The 23,914-nt window shown below is 45.9% G+C and overlaps 1 protein-coding gene across 4 annotated transcripts in view; it reads left to right on the forward strand.

The window, feature by feature from the left end:
- The window catches only part of LOC119972695 (calcium/calmodulin-dependent 3',5'-cyclic nucleotide phosphodiesterase 1A-like), a 782,449-nt gene that overhangs the window by 358,299 nt on the left and 400,236 nt on the right, over window positions 1–23,914 (forward strand). For all 4 annotated transcript variants that reach the window (XM_038809816.1, XM_038809818.1, XM_038809817.1 and 1 more), the window contains one exon: window positions 7,705–7,887. In XM_038809816.1, the coding sequence (XP_038665744.1) occupies window positions 7,705–7,887 (183 nt within the window). The remainder of the gene's footprint in view (window positions 1–7,704; window positions 7,888–23,914) is intronic.

Consider the following 23,914-nt stretch of genomic DNA (forward strand, 5'->3'; position numbering starts at 1 on the left):
CACTGAAACTTCATGCCTCATCTTCACATAGGCCTCCTTCTTCCTCTTAACAAGAGATTCCACTTCTTTGGTAAACCACGGTTCCCTTGCTCGACCCCTTCCTCCCTGCCTGACTGGTACGTACTTATCAAGAACATGCAATAGCTGTTCCTTGAACAAGCTCCACATATCCAGTGTGCCCAACCCTTGCAGCCTACTTCTCCAACCAACACATCCTAAGTCATGTCTAATGGCATCATAATTGCCCTTCCCCCAGCTATAACTCTTGCCCTGCGGGGTATACTTATCCCTTTCCATCACTAACGTAAAGGTCACCGAATTGTGGTCACTGTTTCCAAAGTGCTCACCTACCTCCAGATCTAACACCTGGCCTGGTTCATTACCCAAAACCAAATCCAATGTGGCCTCGCCTCTTGTTGGCCTGTCAACATATTGTGTCAGGAAACCCTCCTGCACACATTGTACAAAGAATGACCCATCTAATGTACTCGAACTATATCTTTTCCAGTCAATATTTGGAAAGTTAAAGTCTCCCATAACAACTACCCTGTTACTTTCGCTCTTTTCCAGAATCATCTTCGCCATCCTTTCCTCTACATCCTTAGAACTATTAGGTGGCCTATAGAAAACTCCCAACAGGGTGACCTCTCCTTTCCTGTTTCTAACCTCAGACCATACTACCTCAGAAGAAGAGTCCCCATCTAGCATCCTTTCCGCCACCGTAATACTGTCCTTGACTAGCAGCGCCACACCTCCCCCTCTTTTGCCCCCTTCTCTGAGCTTACTAAAACACCTAAACCCCGGAACCTGCAACAACCATTCCTGTCCCTGCTCTATCCATGTCTCTGAAATGGCCACAACATCGAAGTCCCAGGTACCAACCCATGCTGCCAGTTCCCCTACCTTATTTCGTATACTCCTGGCATTGAAGTAGACACACTTCAAACCACCTACCTGAACACTGGCACCCTCTTGCGAAGTCAAATCTGTGCTCCTGACCTCTATACTCTCAATCTTCCGTACCCCAAAACTACAATCCAGGTTCCCATGCCCCTGCTGAATTAGTTTAAACCCCCCCAAAGAGCACTAACAAATCTCCCCCCCCAGGATATTGGTGCCCCTCAGGTTCAGATGTAGACCATCCTGTCTATAGAGGTCCCACCTTCCCCAGAAAGAGCCCCAGTTATCCAGAAATCTGAATCCCTCCCGCCTGCACCATCTCTGTAGCCACGTGTTTAATTGCTCTCTCTCCCTATTCCTCATCTCACTATCACGTGGCACGGGCAACAACCCAGAGATAACAACTCTGTTTGTTCTCGCTCTGAGCTTCCATCCTAGCTCCCTAAAGGCCTGCCTGACATCCTTGTCCCCTTTCCTACCTATGTCGTTAGTGCCAATGTGGACTACGACTTGGGGCTGCTCCCCCTCCCCCTTAAGGACCCGGAAAACACGATCCGAGACATCACTTACCCTTGCACCTGGGAGGCAACATACCAAACGTGAGTCTCTCTCGCTCCCACAAAATCTCCTATCTGTGCCCCTGACTATTGAGTCCCCAATTACTAGTGTTCTACTCCTTTGCTCCCTTCCCTTCTGAGCAACAGGGACAGACTCTGTGCCAGAGGCCCGTACCCCATGGCTTACCCCTGGTAAGTCGTCCCCCCCACAAGTATCCAAAACGGTATACTTGTTACTCAGGGGAACGACCGCAGGGGGTCCCTGCACTGACTGCTTCTTCCCAGTCCCTCTTACAGTTACCCATCTATCTCCAGTCTTTGGTGTAACTACTTCCCTGAAGCTCCTATCTATGACCCCTTCTGCCTCCCGAATGATCCGAAGTTCATCCAGCTCAAGCTCCAGGTCCCTAACACGGTTTTTGAGGAGCTGGAGTTGGGTGCACTTCCCACAGATGAAATCAGCAGGGACACTGACGGCGTCCCTCACCTCAAACATTCTGCAGGAGGAGCATTGTACTGCCTTCCCTGACATCACCTCTAGATTTAAAAAAAACCCAATAATAATGGACTCTAAAATCTTACCAATGACCGAAGTCAGTCGAAACGACCTATAATTTCCTGTCTTCTGCCTCCCTCCCTTCATAAACAGGAGAGTTACATTCACCACTTTCCTGTCCTCTGGGACACTTCCTGCTTCCAGTGATTCCTGAAAGATCACTACCAATGCCTCCACAATCTCCTGAGCTATCTCTTTTAGAATTCTGGGGTGTAGTCCATCTGGTCCAGGTGATTTATCCAGCTTCAGACCTTTCAGTTTCCCCAGACCCTTCTCCTTCGTAATGGTCACTGCACTCACCTCTGTCCCCTCATACTCGTGGAGCTCTGGCATCGCACTGGTGTCTTCCACTGTGAAGACTGATGCAAAGTAAATATTCAGTTCGTCTGCCATTTCTTTATTTCCTATTATTACTTCTCCAGCCACATTTTCCAGTGATCCAATGTCTATTTTTGCCTCTCTTTTGCCTTTTATATATTGAAAAATACTCTTCCTATCTTCTTTTATATTACTAGTTAGCTTGCACTCTGGCTTCCCACTAATCCTCGCCATTTTGTATGCTGTCTCTTTAGCTTTCATGCTGTCCTTGACTTCCCTCGTCAGCCATGGATGCCTTGTCCTCCCCTTAGCATCCTCCTTGGGATGAATTTCTGTTGTGCCTCCTGAATGACCCCCAAAAACTCCTGCCATTGCTGTTCCACTGTCTTCCCTGCTAGGCTCCTTCTCCAATCAACTCTGGCCAGCTCCTCCCTCATGTCTTTGTAGTTAACCTTATTTAATTGTAATAATGTTACATCTGATTGCAGCTTTTCCCTCTCAAACTGCAGGGTAAATTCTATCATACTGTGGTCACTGCTCCCCAAGGGTTCCTCCACCTGAAGTTCCTTAATCAAATCTGCCTCATTACACATCACCAAATCCAGAATTGCCTGTTTCCTAGTAGGCTTTGTCACAAACTGGTCCAAAAAAAAAACATATCTTAGACATTCCACAAATTCCTTTACTTGGGCTCAACTACCAACCTGATTTTCCCAGTCCACCTGCATATTGAAATCCCCCATGATTATTGTAATATTGCCTTTTTTAACATGCCTGTTCTATCTCTTGATTTATTTTCTGCCCCACATCCTGACTACTGCTAGGGGGCCTGTACATAACTCCCATCAGGGTATTTTTACCTTTGCAATTCCTCAACTCCAACCACAGAGATTCTATGCTTTCTGATCCGATATCCCTCCTTGCTATCGATTTAATAATAATAATCACTTATTGTCACAAGTAGGTTTCAATGAAGTTACTGTGAAAAGCCCCTAGTCACCACATTCCAGCGCCTGTTCAGGGAGGCTGGTACAGGAATTGAACCCGCACTGCTGGCCTTGTTCTGCATTACAAGCCAGCAATTTAGTCCACTGTGCTAAACCACCCCCAAAGGAACTTCATTCCTTACTAACAATGCAACCCCACCCCCTCTGCCCATCTGCCTGTCCTTTCGATAGGACACATATCCTTTGATATTTAGATTCCAGCCCTGATCCCCTTGCAGCCACGTCTCTATGATGCCCACAACATCGTACCGGTCAATTTCAATGTGCGCAACAAGCTCATTTACCTTATTCCGTATACTGTGCGCATTAAGGTACAACTCCCTCAATCCTGCAGTGACCACCTCCCTTTTCACACTTGTCACCTTTTTTGCTCTACCCGAGGATGATGTTCTTTTATTTGGTTCTCTATTTCCCCTTAAGTCATTACACCTTCAAAACTCACATTTAAGTTCCCAGATCTTGTCTCAACTTGTCTCAGATTGGCTTCAGTGAGTAAATTTGCATGTGCTGGTAATTTGAAAAATTTATTTTTAATTTGTATCCGGTGTATCACTCTGTTTACCGGTTTTACTGTGAAGTCATCCTGTATCGGAAAGTTTGAGGAATGATCACGTACATTTAATTTTTATTTTTATCATGTCCTTTACTTTGTATGGTCTGGATCATCTTATTTATATAAAACGATCTTTTAATGCTGTTGCCGGTATCGCTGAAGCGAAATAGCATTGTGAGGCAAAATAATTGAACTTGTTCCACATCGCGAGCATTTTGTTACTTTTGCTGAACAATTTTTTCTAAAGTGGCCATTGCCACAGCATGTGCACGTCATCAGATTTGCGACTTTACTTTCAAATGGCCGGCATCAGTGGCGCACTGTTCTCTGAACTGCGCCACAGAATTAATGGCGTCGGCCACATTGCCTGAGTTGTGCCTTTTTCTTTCGCCCTGAACTCGGCATACTCATTTGTGGATTGCTCACTGCATTTGCACAGATTTATGGCTTCTTCTAAAGGCAGAATCGGTGTTCTTAACAACCTCTCTCGCAACCTCTCATCAAAAATGCCAAATAGTATTTGATCATGCAACAATGAACCCAGAATAGAGGAAAATTACAGGCTTGCGCTCTTGGACTTCAATCCATAATAAATGATTCTACCAATTTTCTTTTTTTTAAATATAAATTTAGTGTACCCAATTATTATTTTTTTTCCAATTAAGGGGCAATTTAGCGTGTCCAATCCACCTAACCAGCACATGTTTGGGTTGTGGGTGTGAAACCCCCGCAGACACAGGGAGAATGTGTAAACGCAATACGGACAGTGACTCAGGGCCGGGATTCGAACAAATCAACCAATTCTCCATTCAGCTGCAGCCTTTTCCTGAGCATGAATTGTTCGTATGTCTCATTGACTTACGCTTCACAATGCACATCAAATTTCTCCACGTCCCGAGGAAACCATTTTTTATCCTCTCTGTCTATAAATTGAAATTAATTTAACAATTCTAATGCTGGCAGTCCAGCCAAATTGAGGAGGAGGGCGATTTTTCTGTGATTGGGAGCTGAGTCGAACTGGAGGCAGATGGAAAAGCTTTAAACTACTGCTTCAAGCTTTTCCAGTTTGGACTAAGTTTACCGATTGTCCTGAAGTGTTCTGGCTTTTTCAGACCTTCCATTTTGAGATCCGGAACTCGGTGCTGTCTTCGAGATCTATGTAGTGGCTTGATTGTTCTTCTTTTCTTCCTGGACTCTATGCTAACTTTCTACTCAATGCTTACTTTTGTGGAATAAACTCGTGGTACCATGGTGTTCTTTGTGAGTTTTGTTCTCAGGATGAATGTTGTAGTGCTCACAAAAACCACAAAAGCTAAACAAAGCTAACATTTATTTGCACTACTTAAATTAAGCTCAGCACTTACTCCTAAACTAAACAATAACCTAATATACAATCTATACTCAACTCCACTGGTGGGATTGAATCACTATCAGAGAATCACTGGCTGGAATTCTCTAGGCAATGCGATTCATTCTTTCCACTGACGACACACCCCTGCCCCTGGGTTTCCCGGTGGCCTAGAGTGGTTACAATGGGAATTCCAAATGACAAGCGCCGGGAAGATAGAATCCCGCCACCAGCGAATGTTACGTGGCCAAGAAACACACAGCTGAGGGACCCGAGAATCTCCTCTCTTTATTTATTTTGTCCTTTGCTCTAAGGTAAATCTGAATCACAATGCCATGATCTCAACAATGGGCAGGACAAGGAGACAGTTCCTGAAACCATCCAACGCAGAATAGGGATCAAACCTCATGCTGCAGGCACCAATCTAACCCATAGTGGCTATCCAACCAACTAAGCCAATGGGCCCCCTCAGTGAGTACGAGTTGCTGTAGCAATGTACACTACCACATGTATTTTGCAGCCTGGAGCTATAAGAACTAGGAGCAGGAGTAGGCCATCTGGCCCCTCGAGCCTGCTCCGCCATTCAATTAGATCATGGCTGATCTTTTGTGGACTCAGCACCACTTTCCGGCCCGAACACCATAACCCTTAATCCCTTTATTCTTCAAAAAACTATCTATCTTTACCTTAAAAACATTTAATGAAGGAGCCTCAACTGCTTCACTGGGCAAGGAATTCCATAGATTCACAACCCTTTGTGTGAAGAAGTTCCTCCTAAACTCAGTCCTAAATCTACTTCCCCTTATTTTGAGGCTATGTCCCCTAGTTCTGCTGTCACCCGCCAGTGGAAACAACCTGCCCGCATCTATCCTATCTATTCCCTTCATAATTTTAAATGTTTCTGTAAGATCCCCCCTCATCCTTCTAAATTCCAACGAGTACAGTCCCAGTCTACTCAACCTCTCCTCATAATCCAATCCCTTCAGCTCTGGGATTAACCTAGTGAATCTCCTCTGCACACCCTCCAGCGCCAGTACGTCCTTTCTCAAGTAAGGAGACCAAAACTGAACACAATACTCCATGTGTGGCCGTACTAACACCTTATACAATTTATAGATCATAGTGACGTTGAATCATTACAATGCAGGAGGCCATTGGCCTATCAGGTCCACACCGACCCTCCGAAACAGCACCCTACCCAGGTTCCCTATCTTGCTACACCCCCATAATCCCACCTAACCTTTGGACATTAAGGGGCAATTTTAGCATGGCCAATCCACCTAACATGCACATCTTTGGACTGTGGGAGGAAACCAGAGCACCCAGAGGAAACCCACGCTGATACAGGGAGAGTGTGCAAACTCCAGACAGGCAGTCACTGAGTGTCAGAATTGAACCCGGAATCCCTGGCACTGTGAGGCAGCAGTGCTAACTATTGTGCCACCATGCCACATCCTGATGGTGGAGGCTCCAATTTCTTGCCACCACATGGCTGACTAGAAATCTCTCCCACTCTGACTGTCATATCATATTACATATCACAAGTCACCCCATTGTTATTATACATCTTTTTGAAGATCAATCTAGTTAGTCCTACTCTTCAATTCTTCTGCTCTATCCCTGCAGTTTCTTTTTCCTCAAGAACTTATCAAGCTCCCTTTAGAAAGCTACTATTGATTCCCTTTCCAGTACTGCATGAGGCAGGCAATTCCAACTTCTAAGCACTCATTGCATAAAAAAGATTTTCCTCATGTTTCAGAGAGAGAATCCCTGCAGTGCAGAAGGTGGCAATTCGGTCCATTGAGTCTGCACCGGCCCTTGCTCCGATAGAGCACCTTACCTACGCTCAGTCCCCAACTCCTAACCCCACCAAACGTTTGGACAATTTAGCATGGCTAATTCACCTAACCTGCACATCTTTGGACTGTCGGAGGAACCGAAGGAAACCCACGCAGACATGTGGAGAACGTGCCACCTGTGGGTCATCTAAAACTTGCATCCTCTGACTATCAGTCTTTCAGCCATTGGAAACAATTACTTATCATTTTTTCTATCTTAAAACGTCATTATTTTAACATCCTTATCAAATTTTCCCTTAGCATTCCTTGCTCTCAGAATATCAGCTTGTTATACCTTTTTCTTGTTGAAGAGTAAAAGAATGACTTCATAGACCTCTGTACCACATGTCATGATAATGAAAACGTCAGGGTTCGTCTTTCGGTTACAGAAAGGATGACGAAATACTGTCAAATCTCCAGCCAAACCGAAGGGAGAAAGAAAGGCAAAAGATGAAAGAGAGGCTCGGCAAAATAATTTTGTTGCAGTCATTTTACAGGGTCTAATATTCATGTTGCAATGAGTCCAATAATGCAAAAAAAACTTTCACGATTAAAAAGGTTTCACATGAAATGTGTGCACGCATATATTCAAAAAATGCTGTTTGATTTTGTCCACTCTAAACACAGACATCTCGTGGATACAGAGGATGAACTCAGCAATATACAGACGGAATCTGTTCCCTCAGAGGTCCGTGACTGGCTGGCTTCCACCTTTACGAGACAAATGGGGATGATGCTGAAGAGAACAGAGGAAAAACCAAAATTCCGCAGCATTGTCCATGCTGTACAGGCTGGAATCTTTGTCGAAAGGTAGGGAAACTCTATGTAATATTTTCATCGCTATGGGTGTATTTTAACTTTTTTAATAGAATATGACTTATCACAATATACATTAATGATCTGGAAGAATGAGCTGAAGGCACTGTTGAAATGAAATGAACGAAATGAAATGAAAATGAAAATCGCTTATTGTCACAGGTAAGCGTTGTAATGACCTCCAATTTGTGGACCTCAAATGACCTCAATTGTTTGGCCAATTGGAGTATAAGCTCCCTCAATGATAGCTCATTGAGGGGGCCCATATAAACACCTGTGTAGGCTTTGTGATCCAGTCTTAAGTTGACTGGAATGCTAGCAGCACTGTTGGAGCTGCTCTTGTATATAGTTATTGGAAATAAATATTGGTGTGGTGACGGGACTCCTGCATCCTGTGGATTATTACAGTGGCAACGAGGTAAACAAAGAACTTTGCGGAGACCAGCTGCCGCACTCGGAGGGTAAGCCTTGCTATTTCAAAAATGCCGTTTTTTGGGAGGTTAGATGCATTCGACCCGACTATTGAGGACTGGTCCCAGTATGTGGAGAGAATGTGTTACTTCCTCCGGGCCAATGATATAACTACGGATGAAAGGAAACGGGTTATCCTGCTGTCACCGTGCGGACCCTCAGCTTTCGCCATTATACGTAGTCTGACTTATCCCGATGCGCTGGACACAAAAACTTTTCAAAAATTTACGGAATTGGTGAAAGAGCACTACGACCCAAAACCACCCCTCATTTTGCGTAGGTACAGATTCTACACATCGAAGCGGGAAGACAGGGAGTCAGTCACAAATTTCTTGACTCGCCTGAGAAGGCTGGCGGAAAAATGTGAGTTTGGCCCGACGCTAAATGAAATGCTTCGGGACCGGTTAGTGTGTGGCATAAACGACCTCACAATACAGAAGCACCTGTTGGCGGAAACACAGCTAGACTGCAGGCAGGCGTTACAGCTCGCACTGGCCCTAGAAAAGGCAGCAAGTGGGGCGCAGGAACTACAGGGCACGCCAATGGATGTAGATACCTGTGAGAGGGACTATCACAGCGGGTCCAGCTACCAGATAGCTGCTCTCAGGAAAAGCCTGAAGAATAGAGGGCCAAAGGAAAACCCCAGAACTGTCCCCAAGTCTGCCAGGACTAACTGGAGACAGAGGGAAGTACCGGCTGAGGCTCCCCCAACAGAGAAGGACCGTTTCTGGCAACAGACAGAGTGGGGTAACAGCGACAGAAACCCTAGAAGGAGGTGGCAAAAGAGGAATAGCAGGTGGGGACGCAGGGAAGTACACAACCTAGGCGCCCCATCCTCCTCCAAAGGGGAACAATTATATAATATCGCAATGAAGAAAGCAGAACCTATTAAGATTACCGCACGGGTGAACGGTCGGCCAACAATAATGGAAATAGACACAGGTGCGGCCGTATCAGTAACTGGAGTGGCAGCATTTAAAAAAAATCAAAGATGGACTCCAGCCACTAACCCTAACAAAAACATCGACAAAACTTAAAACCTACACGGGGGAACCCCTGGAAGTTCTAGGCACGACTCATGCACCCGTGGAATATGAGAAACAATTGCAAACCGTTGACGATAGTAGAGGGCTCCGGACCGAGCTTAATTGGACGGAACTGGCTGAAAAACCTAAAATTAGATTGGATGAAAAGTTTCCAGAGTGGAAGCGGGTGGTTGAGTGAAGTACTCCAAAAATACCCGGAGGTCTTCCAGGAAGGTTTGGGAGAAATCATAGGTGCCAAAGCAACTTTGCACGTGGACCCAGAAGCCCTTCCGAAATTTTGTAAGGCCAGGGCGGTACCTTTCGCGTTAAGGAAGGAAGTAGAGGTCAAAATAGAAAGGTTACGGCGCAACGGCATTATCAGACCAGTACAGTTCTTGGAATGGGCAGTGCCGGTGGTACCAATTTTGAAGCCAGACGGCTCGATATGTCTCTATGGAGATTTCAAACAGACATAAGAACATAAGAACTAGGAGCAGGAGTAGGCCATCTGGCCCCTCGAGCCTGCTCCGCCATTCAATTAGATCATGGCTGATCTTTTGTGGACTCAGCTCCACTTTCCAGCTCAAACACCATAACCCTTAATCCCTTTATTCTTCAAAAAACTATCTATCTTTACCTTAAAAACATGTAATGAAGGAGCCTCAACTGCTTCACTGGGCAAGGAATTCCATAGATTCACAACCCTTTGGGTGAAGAAGTTCCTCCTAAACTCAGTCCTAAATCTACTTCCCCTTATTTTGAGGCTATGTCCCCTAGTTCTGCTGTCACCCGCCAGTGGAAACAACCTGCCCGCATCTATCCTATCTATTCCCTTCATAATTTTAAATGTTTCTATAAGATCCCCCCTCATCCTTCTAAATTCCAACGAGTACAGTCCCAGTCTACTCAACCTCTCCTCATAATCCAACCCCTTCAGCTCTGGGATTAACCTAGTGAATCTCCTCTGCACACCCTCCAGCGCCAGTGCAGACGGTAAACAAATACGCACTGGTGGCAAATACCCGATCCCGAAAATTGACGACCTCTATGCCAAACTGGCAGGTGTGCTTTTGTTCACGAAACTGGACATGAGCCACGTCTACCTGCAGTTAAAACTGGACAAGGACTCCCAGAAGTTCGCTATGGTCAACACCCTGAAGGGCCTTTTTCGTTATACTAGGCTACCTTTTGGAGTGTCATCAGCCTGCGCTATATTCCAGCGTACGATGGAAAATATTCTGCAGGGACTACCGCAGGTTGCGATTTATTTGGACGATGTCTTAATCACGGGTAGGACGAACAGGGAACACTTAAGGAACCTGGAGGAAGTGCTCAGCTGTTTCGCAAAGGCAGGCTTACGGCTTAAAAGAGAAAAATGTGTTTTTCTGGCCCCACAAGTGACGTACCTGAGATATAAAGTAGACGAGTCGGGCTTACACCCTTTGGAAGACAGAGTAAGGGCAATAAAAGAAGCCCCAGCTCCCACCACGGTCCAGAAGCTATGATTATTTCTAGGGTCAGTAACCTATTATGGCAAATTTATTGAAAATAGGGCGTCCATCCTTGAACCCCTCCACCAGCTACTAAAAAAGGAGCAAGAATGGAAATGGTCCGCCTGCCAAAACCGAGCATTTAGGGACATTAAGGAACAGCTGTCATCCGAAAATGTCCTAGAGCATTATGACCCAAGGAAGGAGTTGGTGGTCACTTGTGATGCATCCCCTTACGGGGTAGGAGCCGTCTTAGCCCATAGAGGAAGGAATGGGGAAGAACGGCCAATAGCCTATGCTTCGAGGACCTTGGCGATGGTTGAGAGGAAGTACGCCCAAATCGAGAAGGAAGGACTGGCGGTGATATTTGCAGTAAAAAAAATTTCACTAGTATCTGTACGGGCGGAAATTCACCATAGTGACGGACCATAAGCCGTTATTAGGGTTATTAAAAGAAGACAAGTCAATACCCCAGATCGCATCAGCTAGAATCCAACGCTGGGTGTTGCTACTGGCGGCGTATAGATACGTTCTGGAGCACAGACCAGGAACGCGAGTAGCACATGCAGATGCTTTGAGCAGACTTCCCCTCCCGGACACTCCGCCGCAAATACCAAAAGTAGAGGAGACAGTAATGACTCTAAATTTTTTGGACACCCTACCAGTGGACGCACAACATATTCGGTTGTGGACGCAAAAAACCCAGTTTTAGCCAAGATGAAGCATTTACTGCTAACAGGGGAACTGGAAAGACCAGGGGAGCACCAGATGCACCCGTACTGGAGCAGAAGGGACCAAATAACCATTGAAGACGGTATCCTATTATGGGGAGCCCGGGTAATAGTCCCAGCTCAGGGCCGTCAGGCAATCTTAACCGAGTTACATCACGGACACCCAGGGGTGTCTAAAATGAAGATGCTAGCTCGAAGCTACGTTTGGTGGCCAGGATTGGACACAGACATAGCAGCCTTGGTACGTCGGTGCCAGGAGTGCCAACAGGGGCACAGAGTGCCAAGCTGCGCCATTGCACCCGTGGGAATGGCCAGGCAAACCGTGGTCCCTCCTGCATATTGACCACGCCGGCCCTTTCGGTGCTATGTCTTTTCGTCCGACGTCATTTCGTCCAACGACACTTCGTCCACGTCTTTTGGTCCAACGTCTTTTTGTCCGCTCGTCTTTTGGTCCAACGTCATTTTGTCCGGTGATTTTTTTCGTGAAAGAATTTTTGTGACTTTTTACGTGTTTTTGTCGGATGATTTTCTTTGTCAAAGAATTTTTGTGACTTTTTGAGTGTTTTTGTCGAATGATTTTTTTTGTCAAAGAATTTATTTGACTTTTTACGTGTTTTTGTCGGATGATTTTTTTTGTCAAAGACTTTTTTAGTAGCATAGTAATTTAGCATGGCCAAACTTGCTTAGTAGCACTCCACTCCACTTTAACTTTTGTAAATAGAAATCTTCTCAAATGCACATAATATACAATAAAGGATCTTTATTACCAGCCTCTTTCCTTTAACGAGCCTCGTTAAAGGATAGTTATTATCTTTCTCTCCCCTTTAACGAGCCTCGTTAAAGGATAGATAGTATCGGTCTCTTTCCTAATCCCGAATTCGCCCATCCAGAAATGGCAAAGTTCAGGGAAGGGCTAATAATAGGCAAAAAGGCTCAAATTCTTCGGGGAGATCAGTCGACGTCATGTACGCGATACAAGAAAATAACTGAACGCCTCAAAAGATTGGTCGTTGAATATGTTCCTACAGCGAAAATTGATTTCTTAAGTAATTTCGGGAATTCATCCTTAGTAAACTTTTAGATATTTTTAAATGCATTTTTAGATTTTTTAACTTTTTAACTGCATTTTTCAGCTTGCATTTTACTTGCATTTCATCAATTACTTGCATTTTAGCAATTAAATTCACTTGCTGTATTGTGCCTGCTTTCTATCAATTAAATGCTTTTATACGGAGTTGATTTGTAATTGGTTAATTGGACGAAGTGACGTTGGACCAAAAGACGGGCGGACAAAAAGACGTTGGACCAAAAGACGTGGACGAAGTGTCGTTGGACGAAATGACGTCGGACGAAAAGACGTGACACGGGCCCTTTCATGGGCTCAATGTTTTTGGTGATAGTGGACGCCCACTCCAAATGGTTGGATGTTCACCGGGTAAACACGGCAAGCACAGCATCGACAATCGAAAAGCTAAGTGCCTCGTTTGCAACACATGGACTTCTGGAGGTATTGGTGTCGGACAACGAAACGGCATTCACAAGTGGGGAATTTGGAAAATTCCTAAAAGAAAAGGGAGTCCGCCACATCAAAACGGCCCCTTACCATCCAGCAACCAGCGGCCTGGCAGAGAGAGCGGTCCAGATAGTAAAAGTGGTACTCAAGAAGCAGCCGGCAGCGTTAATAGACACAAAGCTCTCACGCTGGCTGTTTGATTACAGGACCACACCGCATTCCACAACGGGCATACCGCCAGCTGAACTCTTAATGGGAAGGCGGCTGCGAATGAGGCTGAGTCTCCTTTTCCCAAATTTTACGGGGAAAGAGGAGAAACAACAGGAGGCCCAACGCAGGGGGCATGATAATAGTCGGCAGCAGAGACATTTCCAGGTGGGGGCACCGGTTTGTGTCAAGAATTATAGGAATGGACCAACGTGGGTCAAAGGCACGGTAGAGTTCCAAACAGGGCCCATATCCTATGAAGTTTCGATAGGAGGTAAGGTGCTGAAGAAACACCTGGACCAAATAAGGGCAGCGGAACCACACCTGGAGGCAGGCGAAGCAGGACCGCCTCAAGCTGGGATAGCCCAGACGGAAAATATACCCACACCCCAGCCCCGAGAAATTTCTCCAGACCCCGTCATCCAGTCGTCAGAGTCAGAGATGGACACGTTCGACGAGGCCGCCGCGACACCTCTCCCCGAGGAGGAGGAAGAACAACTTCCAAGGAGACTGTCATGAAAAAGATGGGCACCTAAAAGGTATACCCCGCCCACGTCGGAGAACGACCCGGCGGACAACACAGAGGTGACAGACCCGGACATGAGGAGCAGGAAGAAGCTCAGAGGAATTCTGGCAGTAATTCCTCGGACCTTTGTGGGGGGGGGGGGGGGGAGGGGGGGTAATGACCTCCAATTAGCATTATTGATTGGCCAATTGGAGTATGAGCTCCCTCAATGATAGCTCATTGAGGGGGCCCATATAAACACCTGTGTAGGCTTTGTGATCCAGTCTTAAGTTGACTGGAATGCTAGCAGCACTTTTGGAGCTGCTCTTGTATATAGTTATTGGAAATAAACATTGGTGTGGTGACAGGACTCCTGCCTCCTGTGGATTATTACAAGCTTCAAATGAAGTTACTGTGAAAAGCACCTGGTCGCCACATTCCAGCACCTGTTCGGGGAGGCTGGTACGTTTGCAGATGATACAAAGATGTGTAGAGTGACAAGTAGTATTGAGGAAGCAAGGGAGCTGCAGAAGGATTTGGACAGGCTAGAAGAGTGGACAATGAAGCGGCAAATGAAATATAATGTGGAAAAGTGTGAGGTGATGCACTTTGCAAGGAGGAATTTCGGCATGGACTATTTTCTAAATGGGGAAATGCTTAGTTAATCAGAAGCACAAAGGGACTTCGTAGTCCTTGTTCATGATTCCCTTTAGGTTAACGTGCAGGTTCAGTCGGCAGTTAAGGAGGCAAATGCAATGTTAGCATTCATGTCATGCGGCAATACAAGACCAGGGTTGTACATCTGAGGCTGTATAAGGCTCTGGCCAGACGCCATTTGGAGTATTGTGACCAGTTTTGGGCTCCGTATCTAGGAAGGATATGCTGGCCTTGGAAAGGTCCAGAGGAGGTTCACAAAAATGATCCCTGGAATGAAGAGCTTATCATATCAGGAATGGTTGAGGACTCTGGGTCTGTACTCATAGAACATAGAACGATACAGCGCAGTACAGGCCCTTCGGCCCACGATGTTGCACCGACATGGGAAGTCAAAAACTAAAGGCCATCTAACCTACACTGCCATTATCATCCATATGCTTATCCAATAAACTTTTAAATGCCCTCAATGTTGGCGAGTTCTCTACTGTTGCAGGTAGGGCATTCCACGGCCTCACCACTCTTTGCGTAAAAAACCTACCTCTGACCTCTGCCCTATATCTATTACCCCTCAATTTAAGGCTATGTCTACTCGTGCTAGCCACCTCCATCCGCGGGAGAAGGCTCTCACTGTCCACCCTATCTAACCCTCTGATCATTTTGTATGCCTCTATTAAGTCACCTCTTAACCTTCTTCTCTCTGATGAAAACAACCTCAAGTCCATCAGCCTTTCCTCATAAGAATTTCCCTCCATACCAGGCAACATCCTGGTAAATCTCCTCTGCACCCGTTCCAAAGCTTCCACGTCCTTCCTATAATGAGGTGACCAGAACTGTACGCAATACTCCAAATGCGGCCGTACCAGAGTTTTGTACAGCTGCAACATGACCTCATGGCTTCGGAACTCAATCCCTCTACCAATAAAGGCCAACACACCATAGGCCTTCTTAACAACCCTCTCAACCTGGGTGGCAACTTTCAGGGATCTATGTACATGGACACCGAGATCCCTCTGCTCATCCACACTAGCAAGAATCTTACCATTTGCCCAGTACTCTGTCTTCCTGTTATTCCTTCCAAAATGAATCACCTCATACTTTTCTGAATTGAACTCCATTTGTCACCTCTCAGCCCAGCTCTGCAGCTTATCTATGTCCCTCTGTAACCTGCAACATCCTTCCGCACTGTCTACAACTCCACCGACTTTAGTGTCGTCTGCAAATTTACTCACCCAACCTTCTGCGCCCTCCTCTAGGTCATTTATAAAAATGACAAACAGCAACGGCCCTAGAACAGATCCTTGTGGTACGCCACTCGTAACTGAACTCCATTCTGAACATTTCACATCAACCACCACCCTCTGTCTTCTTTCAACTAGCCAATTTCTGATCCACATCTCTAAATCACCCTCAATCCCCAGCCTCTCTATTTTCTGCAATAGCCGACCGTGGGGAACCTTATCAAACGCTTTACTGAAATCCATATACACCATATCAACTGCTTACCCTCGTCTACCTGTTCAGTCACCTTCTCAAAGAACTCGATAAGGTTTGTGAGGCATGACCTACCCTTCACAAAACCATGCTGACTATCCCTAATCATATTATTCCTATCTAGATGATTATAAATCGTATCTCTTATAATCCTCTCCAAGACTTTACCCACAACAGACGTGAGGCTCACCGGCCTATAGTTACCGTGGTTATCTCTACTCCCCTTCTTGAACAAAGGGACCACATTTGCTATCTTCCAGTCCTCTGGCACTATTCCTGTAGCCAATGATGACATAAAAATCAAAGCCAAAGGCTTTTTGCAGGGAAGCAATCTCTTCCCTGGCTTCCCAGAGAATCCTAGGATAAATCCCATCAGGCCCCGTGGACTTATCTATTTTCACCTTGTCCAGAATTGCCAACACTTCTTCCCTACGCATCTCAATGCCATCTATTCTAATAGCCTGGGTCTCAGCATTCTCCTCCACAACATTATCTTTTTCCTGAGTGAATACTGACGAAAAGTATTCATTTAGTATCTCGCTTATCTCCTCAGCCTCCACACACAACTTCCCACCACTGTCCTTGATTGGCCCTACTTTTACCCTAGTCATTCTTTTATTCCTGACATACCTATAGAAAGCTTTTGGGTTTTCCTTGATCCTACCTGCCAAAGACTTCTCATGTCCCCTCCTTGCTCGTCTTAGCTCTCTCTTTAGATCCTTCCTTGCTTCCTTGTAACTATCAAGCGCCCCAACTGAAACTTCACACCTCATCTTCACATAGGCCTCCTTCTTCCTCTTAACAAGAGATTCCACTTCTTTGGTAAACCACGGTTCCCTCGCTCGACCCCTTCCTCCCTGCCTGACTGGTACGTACTTATCAAGAACACGCAATAGCTGTTCCTTGAACAAGCTCCACATATCCAGTGTGCCCAACCCTTGCAGCCTACTTCTCCAACCTACACATCCTAAGTCATGTCTAATGGCATCATAATTGCCCTTCCCCCAGCTATAACTCTTGCCCTGCGGGGTATACTTATCCCTTTCCATCACTAACGTAAAGGTCACCGAACTGTGGTCACTGTCTCCAAAGTGCTCACCTACCTCCAGATCTAACACCTGGCCTGGTTTATTACTCAAAACCAAATCCAATGTGGCCTCGCCTCTTGTTGGCCTGTCAACATATTGTGTCAAGAAACCCTCCTGCACACATTGTACAAAGAACGACCCATCTAATGTACTCGAACTATATCTTTTCCAGTCAATATTTGGAAAGTTAAAGTCTCCCATAACAACTACCCTGGTACTTTCGCTCTTTTCCAGAATCATCTTCGCCATCCTTTCCTCTACATCCCTAGAACTATTAGGTGGCCTACAGAAAACTCCCAACAGGGTGACCTCTCCTTTCCTGTTTCTGACCTCAGCCCATACGAAGAAGAGTCCCCATCTAGCATCCTCTCCGCCACCGTAATACTGTCCTTGACTAGCAGTGCCACACCTCCCCCTCTTTTGCCCCCTTCTCTGAGCTTACTAAAACACCTAAACCCCGGAACCTGCAACAACCATTCCTGTCCCTGCTCTATCCATGTCTCTGAAATGGCCACAACATCGAAATCCCAGGTACCAACCCATGCTGCCAGTTCCCCTACCTTATTTCGTTTTCTCCTGGCATACTCGTTGGAGTTTAGAAGGATGAGGGGGGATCTTATTGAAACTTACAGGATACTGTGAGGCCTTGATAGTGTGGACGTGGAGAGGATGTTTCCACTTGTAAGAAAACTAGAACCAGAGGACACCATCTCAGACTAAAGGGCCAATCCTTTAAAATAGAGATGATGAGGAATTTCTTCAGCTAGAGGGTGGCGAATCTGTGGAACTCTGCCGCAGAAGGCTGTGGAGGCCAAATCACTGAGTGTATTTTAGACAGAGATAGACAGGTTCTTGATTAATAAGGGGATCAGGGGTTGTGAGGGGAAGGCAGGAGAATGGGGATGAGAAAAATATTAGCCATGATTGAAGAGTGGAGCAGACTAGATGGGCCGAGTGGACAATTCTGCTCTTATGTTTTATGGTCTTAGGTCTTCTTACCAAAATTGAAGCCTGTCGAATGGGAGGCTTGGTGTCGGCTTGGTGTCGGCTTGATCTTTTAAAAATTGATATGCGACGAGAAACAGCGATTTGTGATAAATTATTTTTTTCAATCTGCAGGATGGTGGACAGTGGCATTTGACAAGGGTCAGAGCACTGTTATTTCTTAAAATATATATTATATATATATATATATATATTATATATGGATGATACTGATCAGCAGAGCTACTGATCAGCTGTTCTGGGGAAATTTGCATACGTGCAGTGCGGTCAGCCTAATTTGAAGGTGGTTTGTGGAGGGTCTGTTGTCAAGTGACAGTTAAACCCAAAACACTTTGTCAGTGTTTCCCACCCTACCTCCTCCTCTAACCAAAAAAAAAACCACGGTCGTTGGGAAGCGGGAGCAGGGGCCTGTCGTGAAGGTGAGTGAGTGCCTTTAAATTTGCCTACCTTTCAGCGGGAGCAGGGTTTGAGGGAATATCAGGTAAGCTCTTCCTTTCTTTTTCTTTTTCTTGTTTTTTTTTCAATCTAGAGGTGATGTCAGGGAAGGCAGTACAATGCTCCTCCTGCAGAATGTTTGAGGTGAGGGACGCCGTCAGTGTCCCTGCTGATTTCATCTGTGGGAAGTGCACCCAACTCCAGCTCCTCAAAAACCGTGTTAGGGACCTGGAGCTTGAGCTGGATGAACTTCGGATCATTCGGGAGGCAGAGGTGGTCATAGATAGAAGCTTCAGGGAGGTAGTTACACCAAAGAATAAAGATAGATGGGTGAGGGTGAGAGGGGCAGGGGGTAAGCAGTCAGTACAGGGATCCCCTATGGTCGTTCCCCTTAGTAACAAGTATACCGTTTTGGATACTTGTGGGGGGGGGGGGGGACTTACCAGGGGTAAGCCATGGGGTACGGGCCTCTGACACGGAGTCTGTCCCTGTTGCTCAGAAGGGAAGGGGGAAAGGAGTAGAACATTAGTAACTGGGGACTCAATAGTCAGGGGCACAGATAGGAGATTTTGTGGGAGCGAGAGAGACTCACGTTTGGTATGTTGCCTCCCAGGTGCAAGGGTACGTGATGTCTCGGATCGTGTTTTCCGGGTCCTTAAGGGGGAGGGGGAGCAGCCCCAAGTCGTAGTCCTCATTGGCACTAACGACATAGGTAGGAAAGGGGACAAGGATGTCAGGCAGGCCTTTAGGGAGCTAGGATGGAAGCTCAGAGCGAGAACAAACAGAGTTGTTATCTCTGGGTTGTTGCCCGTGCCACGTGATAGTGAGACGAGGAATAGGGAGAGAGAGCAATTAAACACGTGGCTGCAGGGATGGTGCAGGCGGAAGGGATTCAGATTTCTGGATAACTGGGGCTCTTTCTGGGGAAGGTGGGACCTCTATAGACAGGATGGTCTACATCTGAACCTGGGGGGCACCAATATCCTTGGGGGGAGATTTGTTAGTGCTCTTTGGGGGTGTTTAAACTAATTCAGCAGGGGCATGGGAAACTGGATTGTAGTTTTGGGGTACGGGAGATTGAGAGTATAGAGGTCAGGAGCACAGATTTGACTTCGCAGGAGGGTGCCAGTGTTCAGGTTGGTGGTTTGAAGTGTGTCTACTTCAATGCCAGGAGTATACGAAATAAGGTAGGGGAACTGGCAGCATGGGTTGGTACCTGGGACTTCGATGTTGTGGCCATTTCAGAGACATAGATAGAGCAGGGACAGGAATGGTTGTTGCAGGTTTAGGTGTTTTAGTAAGCTCAGAGAAGGGGGCAAAAGAGGGGGAGGTGTGGCGCTGCTAGTCAAGGACAGTATTACGGTGGAGGAACGGATGCTAGATGGGGACACTTCTTCCGAGGTAGTATGGGCTGAGGTCAGAAACAGGAAAGGAGAGGTCACCCTGTTGGGAGTTTTCTATAGGCCACCTAATAGTTCTAGGGATGTAGAGGAAAGGATGGCGAAGATGATTCTGGAAAAGAGCGAAAGTAACAGGGTAGTTGTTATGGGAGACTTTAACTTTCCAAATATTGACTGGAAAAGATATAGTTCGAGTACATTAGATGGGTCGTTCTTTGTACAATCTGTGCAGGAGGGTTTCCTGACACAATATGTTGACAGGCCAACAAGAGGCAAGGCCACATTGGATTTGGTTTTGGGTAATGAACCAGGCCAGGTGTTAGATCTGGAAGTAGGTGAGCACTTTGGAAACAGTGACCACAGTTCGGTGACCTTTACGTTAGTGATGGAAAGGGATAAGTATACCCCGCAGGGCAAGAGTTATAGCTGGGGGAAGGGCAATTATGATGCCATTAGACATGACTTAGGATGTGTAGGTTGGAGAAGTAGGCTGCAAGGGTTGGGCACACTGGATATGTGGAGCTTGTTCAAGGAACAGCTATTGCGTGTTCTTGATAAATACGTACCAGTCAGGCAGGGAGGAAGGGGTCGAGCGAGGGAACCATGGTTTACCAAAGAAATGGATCTCTTGTTAAGAGGAAGAAGGAGGCCTATGTGAAGATGAGGCGTGAAGTTTCAGTTGGGGCACTTGATAGTTACAAGGAAGCGAGGAAGGATCTAAAGAGAGAGCTAAGAGGAGCAAGGAGGGTACATGAGAAGTCTTTGGCAGGTAGGATCAAGGAAAACCCAAAAGCTTTCTATAGGTATGTCAGGAATAAAAGAATGGCTAGGGTAAGAGTAGGGCCAGTCAAGGACAGTGGTGGGAAGTTGTGTGTGGAGGCTGAGGAGATAAGCGAGATACTAAATGAATACTTTTTGTCAGTATTCACTCAGGAAAAAGATAATGTTGTGGAGGAGAATGCTGAGACCCAGGCTATTAGAATAGATGGCATTGAGGTGCGTAGGGAAGAAGTGTTGGAAATTCTGGACAAGGTGAAAATACATAAGTCCCCGGGGCCTGATGGGATTTATCCTAGGATTCTCTGGGAAGCCAGGGAAGAGATTGCTGAGCCTTTGGCTTTGATTTTTATGTCATCATTGGCTACAGGAATAGTGCCAGAGGACTGGAAGATAGCAAATGTGGTCCCTTTGTTCAAGAAGGGGAGTAGAGATAACCCCGGTAACTATAGGCCGGTGAGCCTCACGTCTGTTGTGGATAAAGTCTTGGAGAGGATTATAAGAGATGCGGTTCATAATCATCTAGATAGGAATAATATGATTAGGGATAGTCAGCATGGTTTTGTGAAGGGTAGGTCATGCCTCACAAACCTTATCGAGTTCTTTGAGAAGGTGACTGAACAGGTAGACGAGGGTAGAGCAGGTGATGTGGTGCATATTGATTTCAGTAAAGCGTTTAATAAGGTTCCCCACGGTCGGCTATTGCAGAAAATACGGAGGCTGGGGATTGAGGGTGATTTAGAGATGTGGCTCAGAAATTGGCTAGTTGAAAGAAGACTTTCCTCATAAGATTTTCCATGGTGGTTGATGGGAAATGTTCAGAATGGAGTTCAGTTACGAGTGGCGTACCACAAGGATCTGTTCTGGGGCCGTTGCTGTTTGTCATTTTTATAAATGAGGGCGCAGAAGGTTGGGTGAGTAAATTTGCAGATGACACTAAAGTCGGTGGTGTTGTAGACAGTGCGGAAGGATGTTGCAGGTTACAGAGGGACATAGATAAGCTGCAGAGCTGGGCTGAGAGGTGGCAAATGGAGTTTAATGTAGAGAAGTGTGAGGTGATTCACTTTGGAAAGAATAACAGGAATGCGGACTATTTGGCTAATGGTAAAATTCTTGGTAGTGTGGATGAGCAGAGGGATCTCGGTGTCCATGTTCCCTGATCATAGATCCCTGAAAGTTGCCACCCAGGTTGATAGGGTTGTGAAGAAGGCCTATGGTGTGTTGGCCTTTATTGGTAGAGGGATTGTCCAAAGATGTGCGGGTTAGGTGGATTGGCCATGCTAAATTGCCCGTAGTGTCCTAATAAAAGTAAGGTTAAGGGGGGGGGTTGTTGGGTTACGGGTATAGGGTGGATACGTGGGTTTGAGTAGGGTGATCATGGCTCGGCACAACATTGAGGGCCGAAGGGCCTGTTCTGTGCTGTACTGTTCTATAGATTGAGTTCCGGAGCCATGAGGTCATGTTGCAGCTGTACAAAACTCTGGTACGGCCGCATTTGGAGTATTGCATACAGTTCTGGTCGCCTCATTATAGGAAGGACGTGGAAGCTTTGGAACGGGTGCAGAGGAGATTTACCAGGATGTTGCCTAGTATGGAGGGAAAATCTTATGAGGAAAGGCTGATGGACTTGAGGTTGTTTTCGTTAGAGAGAAGAAGGTTAAGAGGTGACTTAATAGAGGCATACAAAATGATCAGAGGGTTAGATAGGGTGGACAGTGAGAGCCTTTTCCCGCGGATGGAGGTGGCTAGCACGAGGGGACATAGCCTTAAATTGAGGGGTAATAGATATAGGACAGAGGTCAGAGGTAGGTTTTTTACGCAAAGAGTGGTGAGGCCGTGGAATGCCCTACCTGCAACAGTAGTGCACTCGCCAACATTGAGGGAATTTAAAAGTTTATTGGATAAGCATATGGATGATAATGGCATAGTGTAGGTTAGATGGCCTTTAGTTTTTGACTTCCCATGTCGGTGCAACATCGTGGGCTGAAGGGCCTGTACTGCGCTATATCATTCTATGTTCTATGTTCTATGGACATAAATAGTCAGCAGAATGGGCAATGAAGAGGCAGGTTAAATTTAATACAGAGAAGTGTGATGAGATCCATTTTGGCAATAGGAAGAGGCAATGTAAACTAGCAGTTATAAAAAGTGTGTAAGAGCAGGGGGACCTAAAATTTCATGTCTATATATCTTTGAAGGTGACAGGAAATATTGAGAGAGTAATTAGCAAAGTATACGGGACATTGGGTTTCATAAACAGAGCATTGATGTTTTGCTGAACTTTTATAAAGCTATGATCTGACCACAACTAGAGTATTGCTATTTGGTCAACATACGAAGAACAGTACAGAAACGAACAGGCCCTTTGGCCTACCAAGCCTGCGCCGATCCTGATGCTTGTCTGAACTAAAACTTTCTGCACTTCCGGGTTCATATGCCTCTATTCCCATCCTATTCATGTACTTGTCAAGATGTTTCTTAAATGTCACTATTGTACATGCTTCCACCACCTCCTCCGGCAGCGCGTTCCAGGCACTCCCACCCTCTGTGTAAATACCGTGCCTCACACATTTCCTCTAAACTTTGCCCCTCACACCTTTAACATATGTCCCTCAGTAATTGACTTTTACATCCTGGGAAAAGGCTTCTGACGATCCACTCTGTCCATGCCACTCATAATTTTGTAAATTTCTATCAGGTAGTCCCTCAACCTTTGTCGTTCCAGTGAAAACAACCTGAATTTATCAAACTTCAGCTCATAGCTAATACCCTCCAGACCAGGCAACATCCTAGTAAACCTCTTCTGTACTCGCTCCAAAACCTCCACATTCTTCTGGTAATGCGACAACTAGAATTTTATGCAATATTCCAAATGTGGTTGAACTATACTCAATGCCCTGGCTGATGAAGGCAAGCATGCCGTATAACTTCTTGACTGCCTTATCCACCTGCGTTGCCACTTTCAGTTACCTGTGGATCTGTACACCCAGATCCCTCTGCCTGTCAATACTCCTAAGGGTTCTGCCACGTACTTCCCACCTGTATTAGATCTCACATTTGTCCCGATTAAACTCCAACTGCTATTTTTCCACCCAAGACTCCAACCAATCTATATCCTGCTGTATCCTCTGACAGTCCATAAGAACATATAAGAACATAAGAACTAGGAGCAGGAGTAGGCCATCTGGCCCCTCGAGCCTGCTCCGCCATTCAATTAGATCATGGC

The sequence above is a fragment of the Scyliorhinus canicula genome, chromosome 10, assembly GCF_902713615.1.
Source record: "Scyliorhinus canicula chromosome 10, sScyCan1.1, whole genome shotgun sequence".
Classification (NCBI taxonomy): domain Eukaryota; kingdom Metazoa; phylum Chordata; class Chondrichthyes; order Carcharhiniformes; family Scyliorhinidae; genus Scyliorhinus; species Scyliorhinus canicula.